This window comes from Haliotis rubra, unplaced genomic scaffold (assembly GCF_003918875.1).
Source record: "Haliotis rubra isolate DU_JTF1 unplaced genomic scaffold, ASM391887v1 Scf1209, whole genome shotgun sequence".
NCBI classification, from domain to species: Eukaryota; Metazoa; Mollusca; class Gastropoda; order Lepetellida; family Haliotidae; genus Haliotis; species Haliotis rubra.
The window spans coordinates 70161-91169 of record NW_025765125.1 but is presented as its reverse complement, the minus strand read 5'-3'; the positions used below and the strand labels follow the sequence as shown (position 1 = coordinate 91169).

The 21009-nt window shown below is 39.8% G+C and overlaps 1 protein-coding gene across 4 annotated transcripts in view; it reads right to left on the bottom strand.

Moving 5' to 3' along the window:
* The window catches only part of LOC124264766 (ankyrin repeat and KH domain-containing protein mask-like), a 132893-nt gene that overhangs the window by 72821 nt on the left and 39063 nt on the right, over window positions 1-21009 (bottom strand). Inside the window, exons 14-22 of one of the 4 annotated variants that reach the window (XM_046699557.1) lie at window positions 16172-16199; window positions 15915-15949; window positions 14684-14732; window positions 14404-14438; window positions 13865-14006; window positions 13532-13557; window positions 10260-10332; window positions 7269-7334; window positions 6712-6786 (exon numbers count right to left, since the gene is read on the bottom strand). In XM_046699557.1, the coding sequence (XP_046555513.1) occupies window positions 6712-6786; window positions 7269-7334; window positions 10260-10332; window positions 13532-13557; window positions 13865-14006; window positions 14404-14438; window positions 14684-14732; window positions 15915-15949; window positions 16172-16199 (529 nt within the window). Of the gene's footprint in view, window positions 1-6711; window positions 6787-7268; window positions 7335-10259; window positions 10333-13510; window positions 13558-13864; window positions 14007-14403; window positions 14439-14683; window positions 14733-15914; window positions 15950-16171; window positions 16200-21009 lie in introns of all 4 variants that reach the window. The other 3 variants (XM_046699565.1, XM_046699548.1, XM_046699574.1) reach the window with 3 other exon arrangements.

The following is a 21009-nucleotide window of genomic DNA, read 5'->3' as shown; positions in this document are numbered from 1 at the left end:
TTCATCGGGATGTAACTCATTTTCACTCGCCAATTGCAATCTGCCAGTTAAAATATATAAAAAATCACATCCGTATAACTTTCCTCTTTAAATATCATTCACAAACGGTGGATACCAAAGTACCACAAGCAGGATTCGTCAACAACGTTCGCAGTCACGCACGTTCCGCCGGCGGTGACGCCATTGTGATTAGTCAATGGTTGTCCCCCCTAACGTCAAAAACGAAGTTGGCGGGGCTTATCGGCCTGGGTCCCGTTTCACAACGCTCTCGTAAGCCTAAGATCTCGTAACTTTTCTCGTAGCATTAGTACCTCATATGTTACAGGGGGCGGTGGGGTAGCTTAATGGTTAAAGCGTTGGCTCGTCACGCTGAAGACCCGGGTTCGAATCCCCCACATTGGTACAATGTGTGAAGCCCATTTCTGGTGTCCGCCGCCGTGATGTTGCTGGAATATTGCTAAAAGCGGCGTAAAACCAAACTCAGTCAGTCAGTCAGTCAGTCATATGTTAGTTACAGGAAAGGAGGCACGAGAGCTTTGTATGTGAAACGGGTCCCGGGACTGGATCGGTCTATTGACATTTACTCATAGCATTGAGAATTAACCCCCTTGAGTTTTTTTTCAGGCGCACATTTTCATACGGTTTGAAAAGTGAACGTTGTGCGAGAATTGCACTCGCGTGGTCCTGGATCTACGTACGGCTATAAAATTACACAGATATGTAGAATATTAAATTTCCTATCCGTTGGTATAAATATAAGTGCAACTACCTCGACGGTTTGCTAAATGTTGTCCAAAATTTGTTATGCGTTAAAAAACAGTCAATTTTTTCGCTTTTTATCGCGCACCGATAAAAGAACTGTGCTACGGATTTTTTTAATGTGGCATCTTTACGGAAAGTGTGAGCGAAGAAAATACAGCCTGATATCTGAACGACATAAGAGTATATGAATTGGGTTTATGTTCTTGTGCATAACGTTATACGTTCAGCATTAAAAACGACTCGCAATAAATGTCAAAAATGGATTTTCTTCTATGACGTCAAACGACGACAGAGAGGTCACACACGTATATGCGTAACACTAGGTCAATGTAACTCAGATCACATGGAGAGAATTTGTTGTGGATACGGACGCTATATTTTGGTTATGTTATGTTCATGGTGAACCAAACTCTTCCACTTCAAAGTTCCCCAATGTGAGAGGATGCAGTTTGGTAGTTTCACAATTTACAAGAAATTTACAACGTATTACATGTGAAGGCACGTAATAGCGATGTGGATGGCACTATCCGATATATAAGTTAGTTCTTAGATTCCCATATTCTCCTGTTTGTGCAGATGTAATTTGTCTAATTTTGCATCGTTATTACCGGAATACTAGCCATATCTTCAAATGTAATGAAAATGCTGAAAATAATACAACATTTTAGTTGACGTCATTGCTTGTTTTATGCATTTTGCGACGTCGGAAAACGACGACATTGGTATGCTGATTAGTATATATCTCACTTAATTTCCATTAATTGTATAAAAGGTCTCGGCTTCTACGTCAGAATTCAACACTCTTTAGACAAAACATAAAATGACTGTTTTTTCCATTTAAATAGTGTCCTGAATATATCAACAATTAGACGGTTTGACAGCGTATCTTACGTATCACGCGCACCTGTTTGGCATCAATTTAACGTAAATAAAAATAATATTTCACAACACCCGAATATTTTGTTTGGGATAAGAATTTTGTTTGTTTATGAGTATGTAGCTATTTCTCTTCATACGTATGCGATGAAAGATGCAAACAGATAGCTTTTTATATATGGAACTATATATTAGAATATGGATGTAAGATTTGTTTGTTTATGAGTATGTAGCTATTTCTCTTCATACGTATGCGATGAAAGATGCAAACAGATAGCTTTTTATATATGGAACTATATATTAGAATATGGATGTAAGATTTGTCCGAATGAACACATGAGATGGTATATATATTTTTCAACAATTTTCCTATAAGTAGTTAGAGTTTGATATCCTGTCATCACAATATTATTTAATCGAATATGAATTGATTATATTATCGAAAACAATGATAGAGAATCATAAAACGTTTCCAACAAACGCGCACCTGGCCGATCAATATGCATCATTCTTTTGTCCATAAAACGACACAAAATTATGCAATGAACAAGACAATTCCTTTAAATAAGTGTGCATATACATTTCATACCATGTAGAAATCATTTTCATTAATATTATCAGTTTTACAGATAAGGTTGAATTAAATCACCATTCATTAACCTGTTCATATAAAATTGCATTATTAGTCCAAATAAATTGAATATTGTACATCATAGGAACTAAAGTAGTTGCAGTTATGGCTACGTTTGTTCTTCTAACACTTGTGTAAAGGTTTAGAATATGGTGTATTGCACTAAATATGTCAATTTCTTATGTAAATATGATTCAAACAACCAAAAACTTTCAAAGAATAAAACACCGTAAACCCTATATGCACGTATGATATGATATTGAACAAGGCTAAATTTAGATACTGAAGTCAGTTTCATGAAAAAGTGTCTGCACTATACGCAAAATATACACCATAATACTGACAGTGTAATCGAAGGATTGGGCGATTGTGTTGACTCTTGTTCAACCGACCTTCGCCTCAAAGAAATTGCCTAATATGTAAAACAATGTTGACGTATGACATCACTACCGCTGACCGATTTCTTACAAAATGTCGGCTTTGCTGACAAGGGTACACAGGATTTTGCGAGGACCCGTCCATTGATTCAGGGATCGTTTGTACATAAATATGAGATGTAAGTAATCAGAATGATTCTGACTATCTGTGTATTGTTATATGTTTTTTATCGTTTTCACTATAAGTAAGAGAAAAAGCCAGAAATGCAGATAATTACCGTTGTCGTTCTGCGTGATTTTGCGTCAGTCATGGCGTCACGCTGCACGGAAACTTTGACAATTTCTTATGAATTATCAAATCATTGCATTGTATCTATTTATAATTTCCTATTTCTTGCTACGATACTCTTTCCATGCATATTCCAAAGGTATTAAGCCATTGCAAGCAATGAATAGACGGTTGAAATGTTGAAAAATAGAATGTTGAAAAAGAAAATGCTACACAGTGTAAAGAGAAGCGCAGTCTTTCAAGCACAACGTTCGTTTTCACACCCAATATGTTTCGTCTCATTTTATCTAGACAGTTGGTATTGGTGACAAAGACCAGTTTCAATTTGATTTGAAAATGTATGTGGAATTCAGTGATGCATTTTTCTAAGCTGAATATGAAATATACGTGATGTATTAATAGGCGTCTCAATACCGGCCTCGCGAAACGTGATTTTGTAAACACTGTCCAATATGGGGAAAGCGCTCTATGGCGTTCGTGTAAGTGCATTTTCGAAAACATCCCGACCGATTCTAGATTCGTCGGCAACGTTTCAGAATTATAATTAGCGATTTCATGTAAAGTTGATATCAGTGATCATGAATATGTTATTTTTTAAATTCAATACTCCCAGTATTTATCCGATTTTCACATTTCAAAACATACAGCAAATAACGCTGTGAATTGCGATTTCGTACTGTGTCACAAATGGCGACATTTTCGATGGAGCCTATTTTGAAAGGTCATTTACAACACTTGAGCTTTGTCTAAAATAGTAGTGGATGGTATCAAGAAACAGGAAATTTTCCGCAGAATTCGAAACTGTGAAGTGTATTTGTGTGCGTGGGATATTTTGATTTTTATTGGACTTGAAATTGAGGGATGAAGGGGAAGGACTTATATGTCCCTGTGGCATCCAGGGGGTAAGGGTCCTGCCCGGAGGAGGAATTCTGATAAGAGGGGATACACCAAATGCTTGCTGAATACATTAAATAGACAAAGGGGATATAATTTCGGTGTACTTTGTACATGCTGAAACAATGATGTCGTTTAAATATTTAATAAATTTAAAGAAAGTTATTCAAATGGTCTACTCTGTGACACAATGGTATTAATTGTTGGACATCGAGATTTCAAACAAGGGTGCTTACTTGATACATTCGAAGGCTTGGGTATAACGATTTATGTAGAAAAGTAGCGAACTTAGAATATCGACACTTTCACCGATGGCGAGGCAGATATAAATTTAGAATTTGTTGACATAAGAAGCTGTATGAAAAGCAATCGACTCAAGCTGAATGTTACACTGTGGTTACAATTTGGTTACACTGTGCTGAAATAATAACGATGTAACTCTGTATACAATGTATAAGTTTGTGACACGCGACGTCATCACAGTGCGGCACTGAGCGGTAGACAGCCAGCTGACGTAAACAAGATACGTTTGTATAACACTATATATTTTCTCTGGTGTGTTAAATATTGGTATGATATGTATTTGCTTAATAACGCGGATTGTATGTGGATTAGGAATTAATTAGTTAGCTACATAAATTTAATTAAGGATTGACGTTGTTTTCCCCCGGTTCATTGAGGTATGAATAGAAAACCCGATGTGCGACCTCTCCGACTCCGATGTCAGTATAACTGCTCACATGTACAAGTCTTCTACGTTGAAGCTGCGGTTGACCACACACTGGCACGAGTACCAACCAGCTTGTAAATATATGGATGGGTTCTTTGTCTGACTTATTCACATTTACTGTAATGTTTACAAATAATGAAAACATATTTGTGAAAGAAGGCCCAGATTGTAGATATATAGATGGGTGTACTTTATCTTGTCCTTTGCCAAGGCTTAATTGCGTAATTAATATAACTCGGGAAAGATGGTCTGTCATTCCCCGTTACAGTTATTGTCTAATTACCTGATGCCACAAATCATGAAAACAATCTCGGGAGAAATACGTTCATTGTAACAAACTGAAAACCAACTCCCGTATCCCTGTCAGCTGGGTAACAGCCATGACGTCATAGGCATTGTGACGTCACCGTCACTGTACATTTGGCGCCCCGTCAGCTGGGCGAACATGGTCTCAGAGTGGATCGAGATGTAAACAAACAGTTTGTTGTCTGTTTGTCACATATCTGTGACTCAGTTTGTCACATAAATCACATAGAAATGTCCGCCACTATGTCAACTATCATGTTGTATACAAATATTGCACTCAGCCAACAATCTTCTTACCTGATCATGAAAACATCCACATGAAAACAAATGACAAAATGTCTGAAAATGTTTTCAACAAGTTTTATTTCTGCTCAAACACAACAATAATTCTAACCGTGGACCAACAATGTAAATACGACGACGTGAACGGCACACACCACGTCACTGTCAGTAACAGCATCATCACTGTCTACACCACACCACACGACTTCACCGAGCAGCACGTGACACGAGATCCGCCAGTTGATGATGTCCCCAGTCTCTCGCCACGTCGGCCGCTGTCTGCCCGTCGTTGTTCCTGGCGTTGACGTCCACCACGTCCTGGGAGAGTATGAACTCCACCGTCCCCACGTCTCCGCTATAACAGGCCCAGTGAAGGGTGTTGTTACCGTCCTCGTCCACCAGTGACACATCAGCTCCTCTACTCAGTAGCAGATCCACCACCTCTCTGTGTCCCCGCCCTGCTGCCCTCATCATCGGTGTCTGGCTCCACTCTCCTCTACAGTTGACGTCCACCCCGTCCCGGGACAGTATCAACTCCACCGTCCCCACGTCTCCTCCATGACAGGCCCAGTGAAGGGTGTTGTTACCGTCCCCGTCCACCAGTGACACATCAGCTCCTCTACTCAGTAGCAGCTCCACCACCTCTCTGTGTCCCCGCCCTGCTTCCCTCATCATCGGTGTCTGGCTCCACACTCCTCTACAGTTGATGTCTACCTGTCCCAGATCCAGGACACGCTTCACCTCGGCCATGTTCCCATCACGGCAGGCCTCAAGGAGGGCGGCGTCATGGTGGGGGTTGGAGTCTTTCTGTGTCACTGTAACAGAAACTTGTACATTGTACACGTGATGTCACTGTCTATCAATACAATACAGGAAATACTTGTACATTGTATCTAATGTGCGTGGATCGAATGTCAGGTTTCAATTTTGTCCATTTTGTAACGTCAGGAACAGTGCTTATCTAGTGAATGAAAACACATTTTACATTCTGTATTTACTGTTTCAACTCCTTCACAATAACTTATCCTGATCTGTGATACAAGTGTTGACATTCCAGTACCACAGTCCTACCTACTGCTCTCACCTCCTTGATGTGGAACAATAACTTATCCTGATCTGTGATACAAGTGTTGACACTGGCGGGATATCCCAGTACCACAGTCCTGCCTACTGCTCTCACCTCCTTGATGTGGAACAATAACTTATCCTGATCTGTGATACAAGTGTTGACACTGGCGTGACATTCCAGTACCACAGTCCTGCCTACTTCTCTCACCTCCTTGATGTGGAACAATAACTTATCCTGATCTGTGATACAAGTGTTAACACTGGCGTGACATTCCAGTACCACAGTCCTGCCTACTGCTCTCACCTCCTTGACGTGGAACAATAACTTATCCTGATCTGTGATACAAGTGTTGACACTGGCGTGACATTCCAGTACCACAGTCCTGCCTACTGCTCTCACCTCCTTGACGTGGAACAATAACTTATCCTGATCTGTGATACAAGTGTTGACACTGGCGTGACATTCCAGTACCACAGTCCTGCCTACTGCTCTCACCTCCTTGACGTGGAACACTATCGTCAGCTGCTCTCACTGTGGCGGTGGTCCGCATCTCCTCCACGTCACTCGAGGCTGAAGAAAAACAGTTAGGTTTCAGAAACGACACACAGTAGTTCCATACATTATATTCAGTTTGTGTTTAGTAGTATATATGAAATATCTGCAGTTTAGAATTGGAGTTAGTAACATTAAAACATGTTCTCACTGCCAATGTAGATATACTTGAATGCTAGTTTTTTGTGGTACAAATATATGCACAAGACCTATACATTATATCCAGGTTTTTGTTGTACTCGATCTTTACATTCTGTCATGTTGAAGTACTAGCTCTATACATTACATTCAGTTTGTTTAACAACCGGACCTACACAGTACATTCATGGGATCTGCTGGTATAACAATCAGATATAAGTATATATACCAGCCTTAGTCAGTGAGTCTAATCTTACAGGATGCGCTCAAAGGTAATATAGTTGGGACACTTTTCGTTAACTGATTTTATCCCTGTTACTGCACTGTAGCAAACACAATGTTCAGACAGTCTCCAGTTTTACCTCCATGTTGATCAGCTTCATCCCCAGCTTGTTGATAGGCCGGTCCTGTCTTTAAGTCACCAGCCACTGGAGCAGAGAATATGATGCATAGAATATTGGACTTCATGTAATCTACATTCTAACAGAGAATGGTCTCAATCTGTTCCACCTGCCCTATTGACAGCTGTCAATACATACTCGCCTTGGAAAATACATTTAGATACAATTAGTTTGAACACAGATTTAATTACCTTATAATGGAATATGCTGGTGATGATATAATCATATTGAGACAAAGTCTTTATATAGTCTAGTGTCATTGGGCATAAGTATTCGTCACTGTACATAATTTCCATACACTTACATGCTAATTTGGTGCAGCTAGAAAAAACGTCTGGAATTTATTCTTTTTAATCTTGTTCATATTTTGCACATGTGTCATGAATCATCTCAGTTGCAAAGACATAATTTCCGTTTTATTTTCCATTCAGTATTTCAAGAATGACCACACTTTGAATGATGCGTGTCATGCTTATGACAATGTTTAACATGGCGTCTATGGAGAAAGAATACACTATGTTGTGTCATGTAACTACAATGCAGAAAATACGTGAAGGAACATTACATTGAAAATATATATCTGTGACCAAGATGGTTTCCTAACAACCTGCAAAGTTTGACAACCACATAACGAAAACTGAATTAATGACAATTATTACAGCAACACTAAAATAACATGCAAGTCTATGAGAATTTTGCCGACTAACGAATACTTATGTCCCATGACTGGGTGGTTCAAGAAAGTTGTTTTTCTCATTTGCCGGTTTGTAACAGTAGAGAACCACAGTGGCTTCTGTTGTACGAAACAACCTTAACGCTAAGGTGATAGTAAGTCCTATACTTTAACATGGACCAGGGATTGTCATAGCGCTAAGGTGATAGTAAGTCCCATACCTTAACATGGACCAACGATTGCCATAACGCTAAGGTGATAGTAAGTCCCATACCTTAACATGGACCAGCGATTGTCATAGCGCTAAGGTGATAGTAAGACCCATACTTTAACATGGACCAACGATTGTCATAACGCTATGGTGATAGTAAGTCCCTTACCTTAACATGGACCAGCAATTGTCATAGCGCTAAGGTGATAGTAAGTCCCATACCTTAACATGGACCAGCGATTGTCATAGCGCTAAGGTGATAGTAAGTCCCATACCTTAACAGGGACCAGCGATTGCCATAATGCTAAGGTGATAGTAAGTCATATACTTTAACAGGGACCAGCGATTGCCATAACGCTAAGGTGATAGTAAGTCCTAAACTTTAACATGGACCAGGGATTGTCATAACGCTAAGGTGATAGTAAGTCCCATACCTTAACATGGACCAGGGATTGTCATAGCGCTAAGGTGATAGTAAGTCCTATACTTTAACATGGACCAGCGATTGTCATAGAGCTAATATGGTTTTGTACAACGGCACCCAGGTCTCCATGTAGATACACCGATCTCATTCAGTATTACTGCAAGTGCTCCAAGTTTATCGTCACGTAGGTTTATATAGTTTCCAAGCAAGATATATCGTTAACATCACACCACGTTTCATGACAAGCTGTGTGACGGTATTGTCAATGTTTTAGTTACGCATATCATTTTTAAAAAAAAAAAACCCAACTCAAATGACGACATATGTGTTTCACTGTGCATCACAGAACATAATAGTCTCCATCTCTGCACAAACCCACATCTTCGTGCAGACCCTCCACATTTTCAGTTTACTTACCCTGACATTACATCTCATACAAGATTCACATTCCCCGCACTTCAGCCTCTCCGAAAACCTGCCCTGTTATGACCCAGTGCTCGATATATGACGTCACAACATGACGTAACTTGACAGATAGATGCAAGTTCGCGGCAGTAGCCAGCGAGCAGCTGTTTGTTATTTGTGACTGACCAAAACGTGCCGGAAATGTGAGACTTGACATAATCAATGCCGGGTTGAACTAACATTTTAAAAAGTACTTTGACATTACTCTGTTTACTGATGATTACATACTTTCCCTAAATATCAGTTTAACTATGAGTCGATGATGGTGTTAATCATTCTACTATGTTATCTGTTGTAATCTATATTTTACTTCAGGTATGAAAAGAAAAACGAATAATTTCTCGGTAGCATTTGGACGTGCGTTGAAAAGGACAATATCAAGCGCGTAGCTAGCCAATTTTATTCGTGTGAGCCCGATAGGTTGCAAAGCTTTAGATCTATATTTAGATAGTATTGAGGGCATGTCCAGCCTTTTTAGCAACAATCATGTGTAAGCCCGGGCTTTTCTTTATAAGGGTAGCTAGGCCCCTGAATATATATGTTCTTCCTGTAGTGCTTTGGTTGGGTAAAAGGGGTGGTTAAAGCTGTGTTGACAGTCATAGTCGCCTTCGCATCCCCGTATGGAGTTACCTCCCTTACACCAGAAAGACATCTTGGCTGCATAAATTACAGCATTCAAACACGAGCACACGATACTGGATATGCCTTACATTTCTCAATAAATCCTGCAAGAAATGCTCGTCAGACCTGTATAAAAATGTGACTCTATAGTTCCAATATATAGCAGTAGTACTATTATCCAAACTTTTTCCAGTGATTAAATTAAACGTGAGCATTTCATTTGAATAGTGCCATGTCATTACAAGATAATTTCAGTCTTCATGGAAGGTTTGTTAGGTAGTGTAACCAGTATACCATACTGAGTATACTACGCTGTGGATATACATGTTCGATTACTGTCATACAAGATAACTACAAGATAACACTGTTTCTTTGTTCGTTCTTAATTTTGTCGGGGTATTTGTTTAAAACAGAATTTTTTTTCGGTAAAATAGGTGCTGGAGTATGTTGCACGAATACAATTGCAACGTCCGATTGTTGATACAGATGGAAGGCAACGGTCTTCACTTCTGTAACTATCCAAAGAGTAAAGTTCTCAGCAGGTTGTAGAGATCAAACCTTTCTTTCCTTCTTCCCTTCCGTGTTTGTTCTGGGTGGTTTTCTCCTGCACTGCATCCTGAAGTTCCTGTACCTGTAATGACGGAAGGTTAGTTTAGCCCCGCTGGATGAAGTATAGCGGCGTGGTTTGGGCCGTCCTCACCATGGTTAGGAATTGAGTATAAAAAGAAGCAATTACCTGAGTATGTGATGCACATTTACCTAACAAGTTGAGAGATTAAAGGAGTATATACCTGTCACGTTGAGTATACAGAGGAGTATTACCTGACATGTTGGGTATACAGAGGTGTATTTACCTGTCATGCTGTGTATATAGAGGTGCATTTACCTGACAAGTTGAGTATACAGAGGAATATTTACCTGACATGTTGAGTATACAGAGGAGTATTTACCTGTCACGTTCAGTATACAGAGGTGTATTACCTGACATGTTGTGTATATGGAAGAGTATTTATCCGTCATGTTGAGTATACAGAGGAGTCTCTACCTGACATGTTGAGTGTACAGAGGACTATCTATCTGACATGTTGAGTATACAGAGGATTATCTATCTGACATGTTGAGTATACAGAGGAGTATTTACCTGACATGTTGAGTATACAGAGGAGTATTTACCTGCCACGCTGAGTTTACAGAGGAATATTTACCTGACATGTTGAGTATACAGAGGAGTATTTACCTGTCACGTTCAGTATACAGAGGTGTATTACCTGACATGTTGTGTATATGGAAGAGTATTTATCCGTCATGTTGAGTATACAGAGGAGTATTTACCTGACATGTTGAGTATACAGAGGTGTATTTACCTGACATGTTGTGTATATGGAAGAGTATTTATCCGTCATGTTGAGTATACAGAGGAGTATTTACCTGACATGTTGCGTCTACAGAGGAGTCTTTACCTGTCATGTTGAGTGTACAGAGGTGTATTTATCTGTCATGTTGAGTATACAGACAAGTATTACCTTGACATTTTGAGCATACAGATGAGTAGTTACCTGGCATGTCGAGTATACAGAGGAGTATTTACCTAACATGTTGAGTATACAGAGGAGTATTTACCTGACATATAAGTATACAGTGGAGTAGTTACCTGACATGTCGAGTATACAGAGGAGTATTTTCCTGACATGTTGAATATACAGAGGAGTATTTACTTGACATTTTGAGTATACAGAGGAGTATTTACCTGTCATGTTGAGTATACACAGGAGTATTTACCAGATATGTCGAATATACAGAGGAGAGTTTTCCTGACATGTTGAGTATACAGAGGAGTATTTACCTGACATGTTGAGTATACAGAGGAGTCTTTACCTGACATGTTGAGTATACAGGGGAGCATTTACCTGTCATGTTGAGTATACAGAGGAGTATTTACCTGTCATGTTGAGTTTACAGAGGAGTATTTACCTGTCATGTTGAGCATACAGAGTAGTATTTATCTGACATGTTGTGTATATGGAAGAGTATTTATCCGTCATGTTGAGTATACAGAGGAGTATTTACCTGACATGTTGAGTGTACAGAGGTGTATTTATCTGTCATGTTGAGTATACAGACAAGTATTACCTTGACATTTTGAGTATACAGATGAGTAGTTACCTGGCATGTCGAGTATACAGAGGAGTATTTACCTGTCATGTTGAGTATACAGAGGAGTATTTACCTGACATATAAGTATACAGTGGAGTAGTTACCTGACATGTCGACTTTACAGTGGAGTATTTACCTGACATGTTGAATATACAGAGGAGTATTTACTTGACATTTTGAGTATACAGAGGAGTATTTACCTGTCATGTTGAGTATACACATGAGTATTTACCAGATATGTCGAATATACAGAGGAGAGTTTTCCTGACATGTTGAGTATACAGAGGAGTATTTACCTGACATGTTGAGTATACAGAGGAGTCTTTACCTGACATGTTGAGTATACAGGGGAGCATTTACCTGTCATGTTGAGTATACAGAGGAGTATTTACCTGTCATGTTGAGTTTACAGAGGAGTATTTACCTGTCATGTTGAGCATACAGAGTAGTATTTATCTGACATGTTGGTGAGGGAGTATTTACCTGTCATGTTGAGCATACAGAGGAGTATTTGCCAGACATGTTGAGTATACAAAGGAGCATTTACCTGTCACGTTGAGTATACAGAGGGGTATTTACCTGTCATGTTGAGTGTACAGAGGAGTATTTACCTGTCATGTTGAGTATACAAGGGAGGATTACCAGTCATGTTGAGTGTACAGAGGAGTATTTACCTGGCATGTTGAGTATAAAGGGCAGTATTTACCTGACATGTTGAGTATACAAGGGAGGATTACCAGTCATGTTGAGTGTACAGAGGAGCATTTACCTGTCACGTTGATGATACAGAGGAGTATTTACCTGACATGTTGAGTATACAGGGGAGCATTTACCTGTCATTTTGAGTATACAGAGGAGTATTTACCTGTCATGTTGAGTCTACAAAGGAGTATTTATCTGTCATGTTGAGTATAAAGAGGAGTATTTACCTGAAGTGTTGAGCATACAGAGTATTATTTACCTGACATGTTGAGTATACAGAGGAGTATTTACCTGACGTGTTCAGTTTACAGAGGAGTATTTACCTGACATGTTGAGTATACAGAGGAGTATTTACCTGACATGTTGAGTATACAGAGGAGTATTTACCTGACATGTTGAGTATATACAAAGGAGTATTTACCTGACATGTTGAGTATACAGAGGAGTATTTACCTGACATGTTGGTGTATTTACCTGCCATGTTGAGTATACAGAGTAGTATTTACCTGACATGTTGAGTATACAGAGGAGTATTTACCTGACATGTTGAGTATACAGGGGAGTATTTACCTGTCATGTTGAGTATACAAGGGAGGATTACCAGTCATGTTGAGTGTACAGAGGAGTATTTACCTGGCATGTTGAGTATAAAGGGCAGTATTTACCTGACATGTTGAGTATGCAAGGGAGTATTTACCTCTCATGTTGAGTGTACAGAGGAGTATTTACCTGTCACGTTGAGTATACCGGGCAGTATTTACCTGTCATGTTGGGTATACAGGGGAGTATTTACCTGTCATGTTGAGTATACAGAATTGTATTTACCTGTCTTGTTGAGTATACAGGCGTATATTTACCTGTCATGTTGAGTATATAGAGGTGTATTTACCTGACATGTTGCGTATAGAGACGTGCTTTTACCTGTCATGCTGTGTATATAGATAAATATTTACCCGAGGTTTTCCCCCGCTTACCTTCCCCTCCACTGCTGCCCTTGCATCTAAAACCAGAAATACAGATATGAAGTGTTGAACTAGCAGCATGTTTGGACATAGTGTCTTATGTTCGACTTGGATAAACGTGTTGTTTATTGTGATTGATGATGTGCATGTTCATTCACTACAGATTAACGTTTTATATAAATATTGATACTGCCAATTTCCAATAGCATGCAAAAAACCGACAAAGTGACAAACGTGCATGTGTTTATCAGAAACAAATGTCAACAGTTAAGTGTACGTACATCTGACAAGCAGAAATATATACCGCCTCGCTTATTACGTGGAGTTTGTACGTGTAAGAAATACCTTTAAGTTGTCTAATATCCTTGTCCTGTTCCTCGATCACCTTGTCCTTTTCCTCGATCACCTTGTCCTTTTCCTCGATCACCTTGTCCTGTTCCTCGATCACCTTGTCCTTTTCCTCGATCACCTTGTGTAGGTTTTGTATCTGTAATCAAGAATCATGTCAAGGAACTGGTTCACTCATACAATGACACATCTTTTCAGATTCTAATGGTGTCAGTCAATGACTACTATGGACTTTAGTTTTCTAAGTTCTAATCAGCTACTAAATGTCCTTACATTTGTGTTTCAAACTTTTGTAAACTACAGGTTTTCTTTGCCAGTATTTCCGAAACCACTCAAGTCATTCATGCAGGATGTATAAGATGCATTTGGCAAATAACCAATATGATATGGTGAATAACGGATAAAACAGATTATATCGCCATTTCAGGCGACATGAGGTAATGACAGTCAAAAACTACAGTCACCTGGTACATATGTTTCTGATAGCGGCGAGTTATTCAATATGCTTAAGGCGAGGTATTTTGTGTAGTACTTGCCTGTCCTTGTAGTTCTTCTCTTTCTCTCCGGTCATCTGAAGATAATGAGCGTGTATTATCATTTGTCTTAGAGAGTAATATTTCTATGCTGTTCGTGAACCGCTTGAGAGAGCAGCACGAATTACACAATAGCTCAATTCAATGAAAATAAGTTAGATGGCTGCAGCCATTTAAAGCAAGGGGATAACCACAAAATAAAAGAATTAATAAATTAAGTTTTTACCGACCCGTGTATATTCGCCTGATTGAACGTTACGTGTTATTACTGTATTATTCATACCTTCAAATTGGCGTGTTTGTTTCGCTTGTTCGGCTTCAATGTTCTGCATCTGTAACAACATTAGTATTGTATTATATTTTGTATTCATTTGTCCAGTAACCTGTTACTTATGTTTAACATACAAACCTTACACACTGAACATGTGCTTAAAATAAGAACTATCTTTGACTTCTGGTAAATTACTTCAGTGATAAACTAGGAGTCTATCGTTACAATATGATATATTTGAAACTGGATCGCCGCGCTCAGCAATATACTAACTATATGACGGGGTTCTGTATATAATCAAGTCTGGACCAGACAATCCAATGATTAGCATTACACAAATGGGATACAATGACATGCATCAACGACGTCAGCGACCAGATGCCGTCAACTGCCTTATATGACAAGCATGGGTTGCTGAGGACCCAACTGTGTAAATTGGCACTTATCAGGGGGTACACGAACTCCATAGTCTACACTACCAGTTGTCCGACTTCCATTTTGTGACTCAGCGGGTTAGGCGGCTGACTTTGTGTGCTGGCAATTAGGTGCCTGAGGGGGTGGGTTCGAATCCCGGATGGGACTCACCAAAAGTACTAGAATCTGCACTTTACTGAGAAAGTGTAATGCTATATATAACGTGTGTTGCAGAAATTAAGTTAGGAATGTATTTCTGTTACAATTCACAGTGACCCTGTACAAGTGCTAGCATGTGTTATATAAATATACCATGGCCATTATATTTGTGTGTTCAGTACATATCGAGTATATGTCGATTTAGTGATTTCAAAACACAGAATTTATAAACATGCGGTGTTCATAAAATATGCAACTAACTTCCATATTAGGATATGATGAATGAGTGAGTGAGTAAAGTGGGACTCATGATCCATGAGTGAGTTGCTAAGGAGGGTAGAAAAACAATATTTGATGTTCTATACATCAGACGAGATGGGTTCCCACTTACATACATTCGAATGTAACTATTCTATAATCTATCCAACAAGTCTGCGAACAACAAGCCAAACCAAAATCTTTATAACAAGCTCAATCAGTGGGGAGCAAAATGTGCAAGAAAAACTAAAATGATGTCGGCCGAGTGACCATTAAAATAATCTGTTCCAATATTCGAACAGTAGGTACAAAAACATTTGCAAATTCAATCTTCTTAAAAAAGTACAGTAGAAAGTTTCAATTTTTGTTGCATCTAAATGTTATCTTTCTTAAAAGTATAAATAAAAGCTACCTTTTCAGCCATTTTTTTCTGATCATTCTTCCGATCTGAAAAAGACATGATTTATGGTTGTATTTAAATGGAATCTGTGTCTCTGCGATATTCCATTTTAAAAAAAATAGTTAACATTTTCAATGCTTAATTATGATCAGCTATTTCTCTGAATTAGTTGTGAGGAGTAATCCTGATATTACAAGCAAACATGTGTAACTAATTAGTTCACACACAATTACTTTAAGGACTTTCCACATTCAATGAAATAAACAAACCTGAAAGGTCTTTTCCCAATTTATGAACCTGTAAATAGAAAATGTGTAAAAAAGATCGTACATGCTTCCTCTTAATGTCAATTTGAAACATAATCTGCTCTACCCTGAAGTCAGACTTCTGGCAACTTGTTTCATAATTCTGGACTCGCCTCCGATGGACTTAATGGTCATGAGATGTTTATCTGACTTGTGTCCAAATCATTTCAAACATATTGTTGAAACTGTTTATCCAAACATGTAGAGGCCTAGTAGATATGAATCAGTCAGAAATCACATATTATTGAAATATGTTAAATATTCTTTATAAAGCCACGGCAAAGGCAGACACACGTCTTTGGACATGCACCTACATTTCATGTACGTTACAATTGGTACCTTGTGGTTATTTATATAAACTACCGGTATTAGACATTTAAATAAGTTTAGGAAAATACACAGAAACAATATAGCACAGTAGTGGAGGACTTGTTTTATAGCATAGCAATACTTTGAGAGCTCGACTGTGCATACTCACTGCCCAAATGTCAGGATTGTATATTGTTGTACGATTGATATACGAATCAATATGTACACCACACGTGGCTATAACACTGGTATAAATATTCACCTATAGAAGCCATAATATATACTTGATTGTCCGCCGATATGCCCGTTGTACGACGGTGAGAAATATAGTTTGGTTGCCTATTGGAGAATTGCTATGTTCACACTATCATTTCTCATCAGATCTTGAGTTCGGACGTGGCAAGACATCGCTAACATAATCGTATCCTATCTCTGCAGAGCGCATCGGTCGTGATGATCGTACCAGCACGTACCAGATCGTCCCAAATCGGGGACCCAGATCGTGATGATCGTGTCAGATCGCGACCTAATCGTGGACTCAATCGGGACTATTCTATCATAACGAATGTGATCGTATCTGAACGGGAGACCAGATCGTGACACTTTTAATCGTGACAATATCGCTTCCAACCGCAACAAATCATATCCAAGCGTATCGACTCGCATCATCTCATATCCAGACCTGAAATTTCAGAGAAGTTCCAGGATCGGCTACGAATGGCCAATCGTAACGGATCGCACGACAGTGTGAACCCAGCATACATTGCAAAATAGAATCATTATGTAGCTGATGCTGATAATGGGGGTGACATAGTACCTATCTGTCCCTCTGTTTTGATCACATTGCACTTCGATATTCTTTCTGATGTTTAAGTACTTTCTTTTCCAGGACTGCCTGTTAATCCTACTCTTCATCGTCTTATAAACAATTCAATTCACCAACTGCACACTTTAATAAAGACATTACGTGAGACAGTCATTGTGGAATATATATTCCATATCGGTACAGATCTGAACATTATACCATTATGTACTACTGGAATAAAATACTGCATTATTTGATGTTGTGCCATTTTTAATTAAGAAAGATAGTAACATGATTTGTGGTGTTTTCCTTGATTACTGTTTAACTGTTGACAGAACAATATCGAAATCTGTATGGTTTGACACTAGGCATCGTTACAAGTCCATCAAGAGATTTGGTGTCAAAAGTCAGTTCACAAATTCAGTTGACGCAGGCTTGACAACGACGAGACATAGACGACACTAAGCGATTGAAGAAAGTTTGGGGAACGCTGCTCAATATCTGAACCAACGCTTCTCCCAATGTATCTGACGTCAATGCATGGCTGATTCTGGGCTTGACGTAAACGTTGCTCCATTTTATCCCAAGCGTGCTCGATAGGGAACGGGCCCAGAGAAACAGCTGGACAGGGGAGTACCGGAGTGTTCTGCTGGCTTAGAAAATCTGTCACAACACGAGGGACATTTGGACGGGCATTATCTTGTTGAAGCGTGATGTTCTGTCTCCCAATACCATAACGCTAGCGCCACCAAACTGTCGACGTTGAAGAACGCACGCGTCAGCATACTGTCTGTACACCCTTGACCTTCCACCTGAGCAGATAGATAAAACCTGTACTCGACAGTGAACAAAATACCATCCCCATTTTGTCTCCTGTACCGTAGATGTTGTCTGCACCAGACAAGACGTGAATGTCGGTGACGTTGGAGCAAGACTGGACGTATTTCTGACTGTTGGGGCCGGATGTTGTGCTCTTGCTGATGTGAGATCACGCATAGACAGCCGGTCCGAGGCAAATCTCTCGTGTTCCCATTATGTTGACAGATCGTGTTTCGATGGACACCGAAATGTCTGGCCACATTTTGTGTCATGCCAGTCTCCAGCATACACCAACACGGAAACGCTGATTTTCTGTAGTGAGTGAGTGAGTTGAGTTTTACGCCGCACTCAGCAATATTTCACCTATATGGCGGCGGTCTGTAAATAATCGAGTCTGGACCAGACAATCCAGTGATCAACAGCATGAGCATCGGTCTGCGCAATTGGAAACCGATGACGTGTCAATCAAGTCAGCGAGCCTGACCACCCGATCCCGTTAGTCGCCTCTTACGACAAGCATAGTCGCCTTTTAAAGTAAGCATGGGTTGCTGCAGGCCTATTCTACCCCGGACCTTCACGGGCCTGATTTTCTGTAAGCCGTGGCATGACGTAATCAACGTGTTTTCCACAACATTCCGAAGCTAGAGAATAATCCAGAGTTCTTCAATTTTCAATATCAGGTGTGAACTTCGGGTGTCAAAAGTATGCCAAATCCCATCGTGTAAGGGGTTCTGCTACATGTATACTAAGCAGCAAAAGAAACGTCACTTTGGAATTTTCCTTCGTAGAAACGGATAACTGTAATATTTTGATTGTATGTGTTTGACAACATCTCCAACTTTTCCAACTTTACCTGAGCAAAGACATTCCTTCCCCAACTCAGAATGAAACCTAGGAAATGGTTTCAAAACGCAACCTGATCTCGGACATGGTACGATGTTCTCCATGTTTTTCATGCACCTCATGCTGCAGGTGCTGTTCAAAAGGACCAGCCCTATAAAATACACCCCAAACCTGGTTGAAACATTCACATTACAACGTCAGCAGGATGCCATGACTCAAGACAGCTCAGAGGAACCAGGCGCTAGGAAGACTCAAAGGTGGCCACACTACACAAGCCATTGCCAATCACTTCCAGGTCAACGTTCGGATCATCTACAGGCTGCAGCAACGTTTCCGGGCCACTAACACAACAAAAGATCACCCCCGTACTGGCAGACCAAGGGTGACCACAAGACGACAAAACCGCCATGTTGTGCGACAGCATGTACTGAATCCCTTCATGCAGGCATCCGAAACAGCACGCCAGACAGTGGGAACACACAGAAGACCAATCAGTACTGATACAGTACGCCGACGTCTTAACAGCGGGAACCTCCATTGTCGTAGACCTTACCGTGGACCTATCCTCACCCCTCGTCATCGGCGTGAACGTCTACAGTTAGCCCTACAACACCAAAAACTGGCGTTGGAGAACTGTTCTGTTCACAGATGAGAGTCGGCACTGTGTATCAACTGCAGATGGCAGAACAAGAATATGGCGACGACGAAGCCAGTGTTACTCAGACCAATGTGTTATGGAAAGATAATCATGGGGAGGTGCAAGCATCATGGTATGGGGTGGAATTGGCCTGAACCAGAGAGTGGGTCCTGTGGTGTTCCAGAACCTTGGTCCAGGGAGAGGAGGCGGCATCACAGCGGTGCGCTACATCGACCAAGCTCTCAGACCCAACGTCTTACCACATTTCGCACGTCACCGGAACAACATTTTCCAGCATGATAACGCCCGGGCCCATACTGCTAGAGCTACACGGGACTTCCTACAGCGGTGTCAACATTATGCAGTGGTCAGCCCTTAGTCCTGATTTAAACTCAATTGAACATCTTTTGAATAAAATTCAGAGACTGAATAATGTCATACCAAGGCCGAACACAACCGATTTATTGCGCCAGGCCTTTCTCAGAGTGTGGTTCAAGGTGCCAATGTCCTTCATCAATCGATTGATGCACTCCATGCATAGACGCTGTGCTGCAGTTATTGCCGCTCGTGGTGGTCACACTAGATACTGAAGTCAAGGGTCTGAATGGACTGCAAACTTTCACGTAATGTCTTGGAATTGTGTTGAGTTATTCATTGATGTGTCAAGATATTGTACACCAAAAATGTGTTTGATCTGCTTATTATGTCCATTTCTGTAATGATTTGATTACATTGCCTATCTCATTTTGAATTGTACTGACGTTTATTTTGCTGCTGAGTATATATTTAGGGTTACTTTTATTACTTTTATTATAACTTATATTTCATGCAATTTTATGTAATGCACAGTTATATTTTTTCGTGTGTATATATAGGGGTTCCTTCTTCTATTGAGATATAAAACTTACTACACAGATCCCTGGTGGAAACTGATAACACAGATAGTTAACGTCAAAGATACGGTATGCACATAAGGCATCAGAGTTGCATACAAGTACAGAGGTTTACATAGTCGGAAATCTATACATTTTAACAAAACATGTCTCAAGAAAAAGTACCGTTTGACACATAAGATGCCGGTTTCATATACTGGACAAAATAAGTTAGGGATGTTGGTATTTTTATGATTGATATTGATGTGTCAATGAATAAATACATCATTATTCATAATTTCAAAATTAACATATATCCCTAACTATTTTTGTCCAGTATATAAGACCATCATCTTTTAAACCATAAAGTGATTTACAGCTTATCTAACAGCCTTGCAAATACTCCACACATCCTGTGTAAAACAGTTCGAGGGAGCTTGTACACTATGCAGCATTAATATGAGCAGCAAGGCCTGTCTTTCCAACTCTACTTGGTGCTTCACATACTACAGCAACC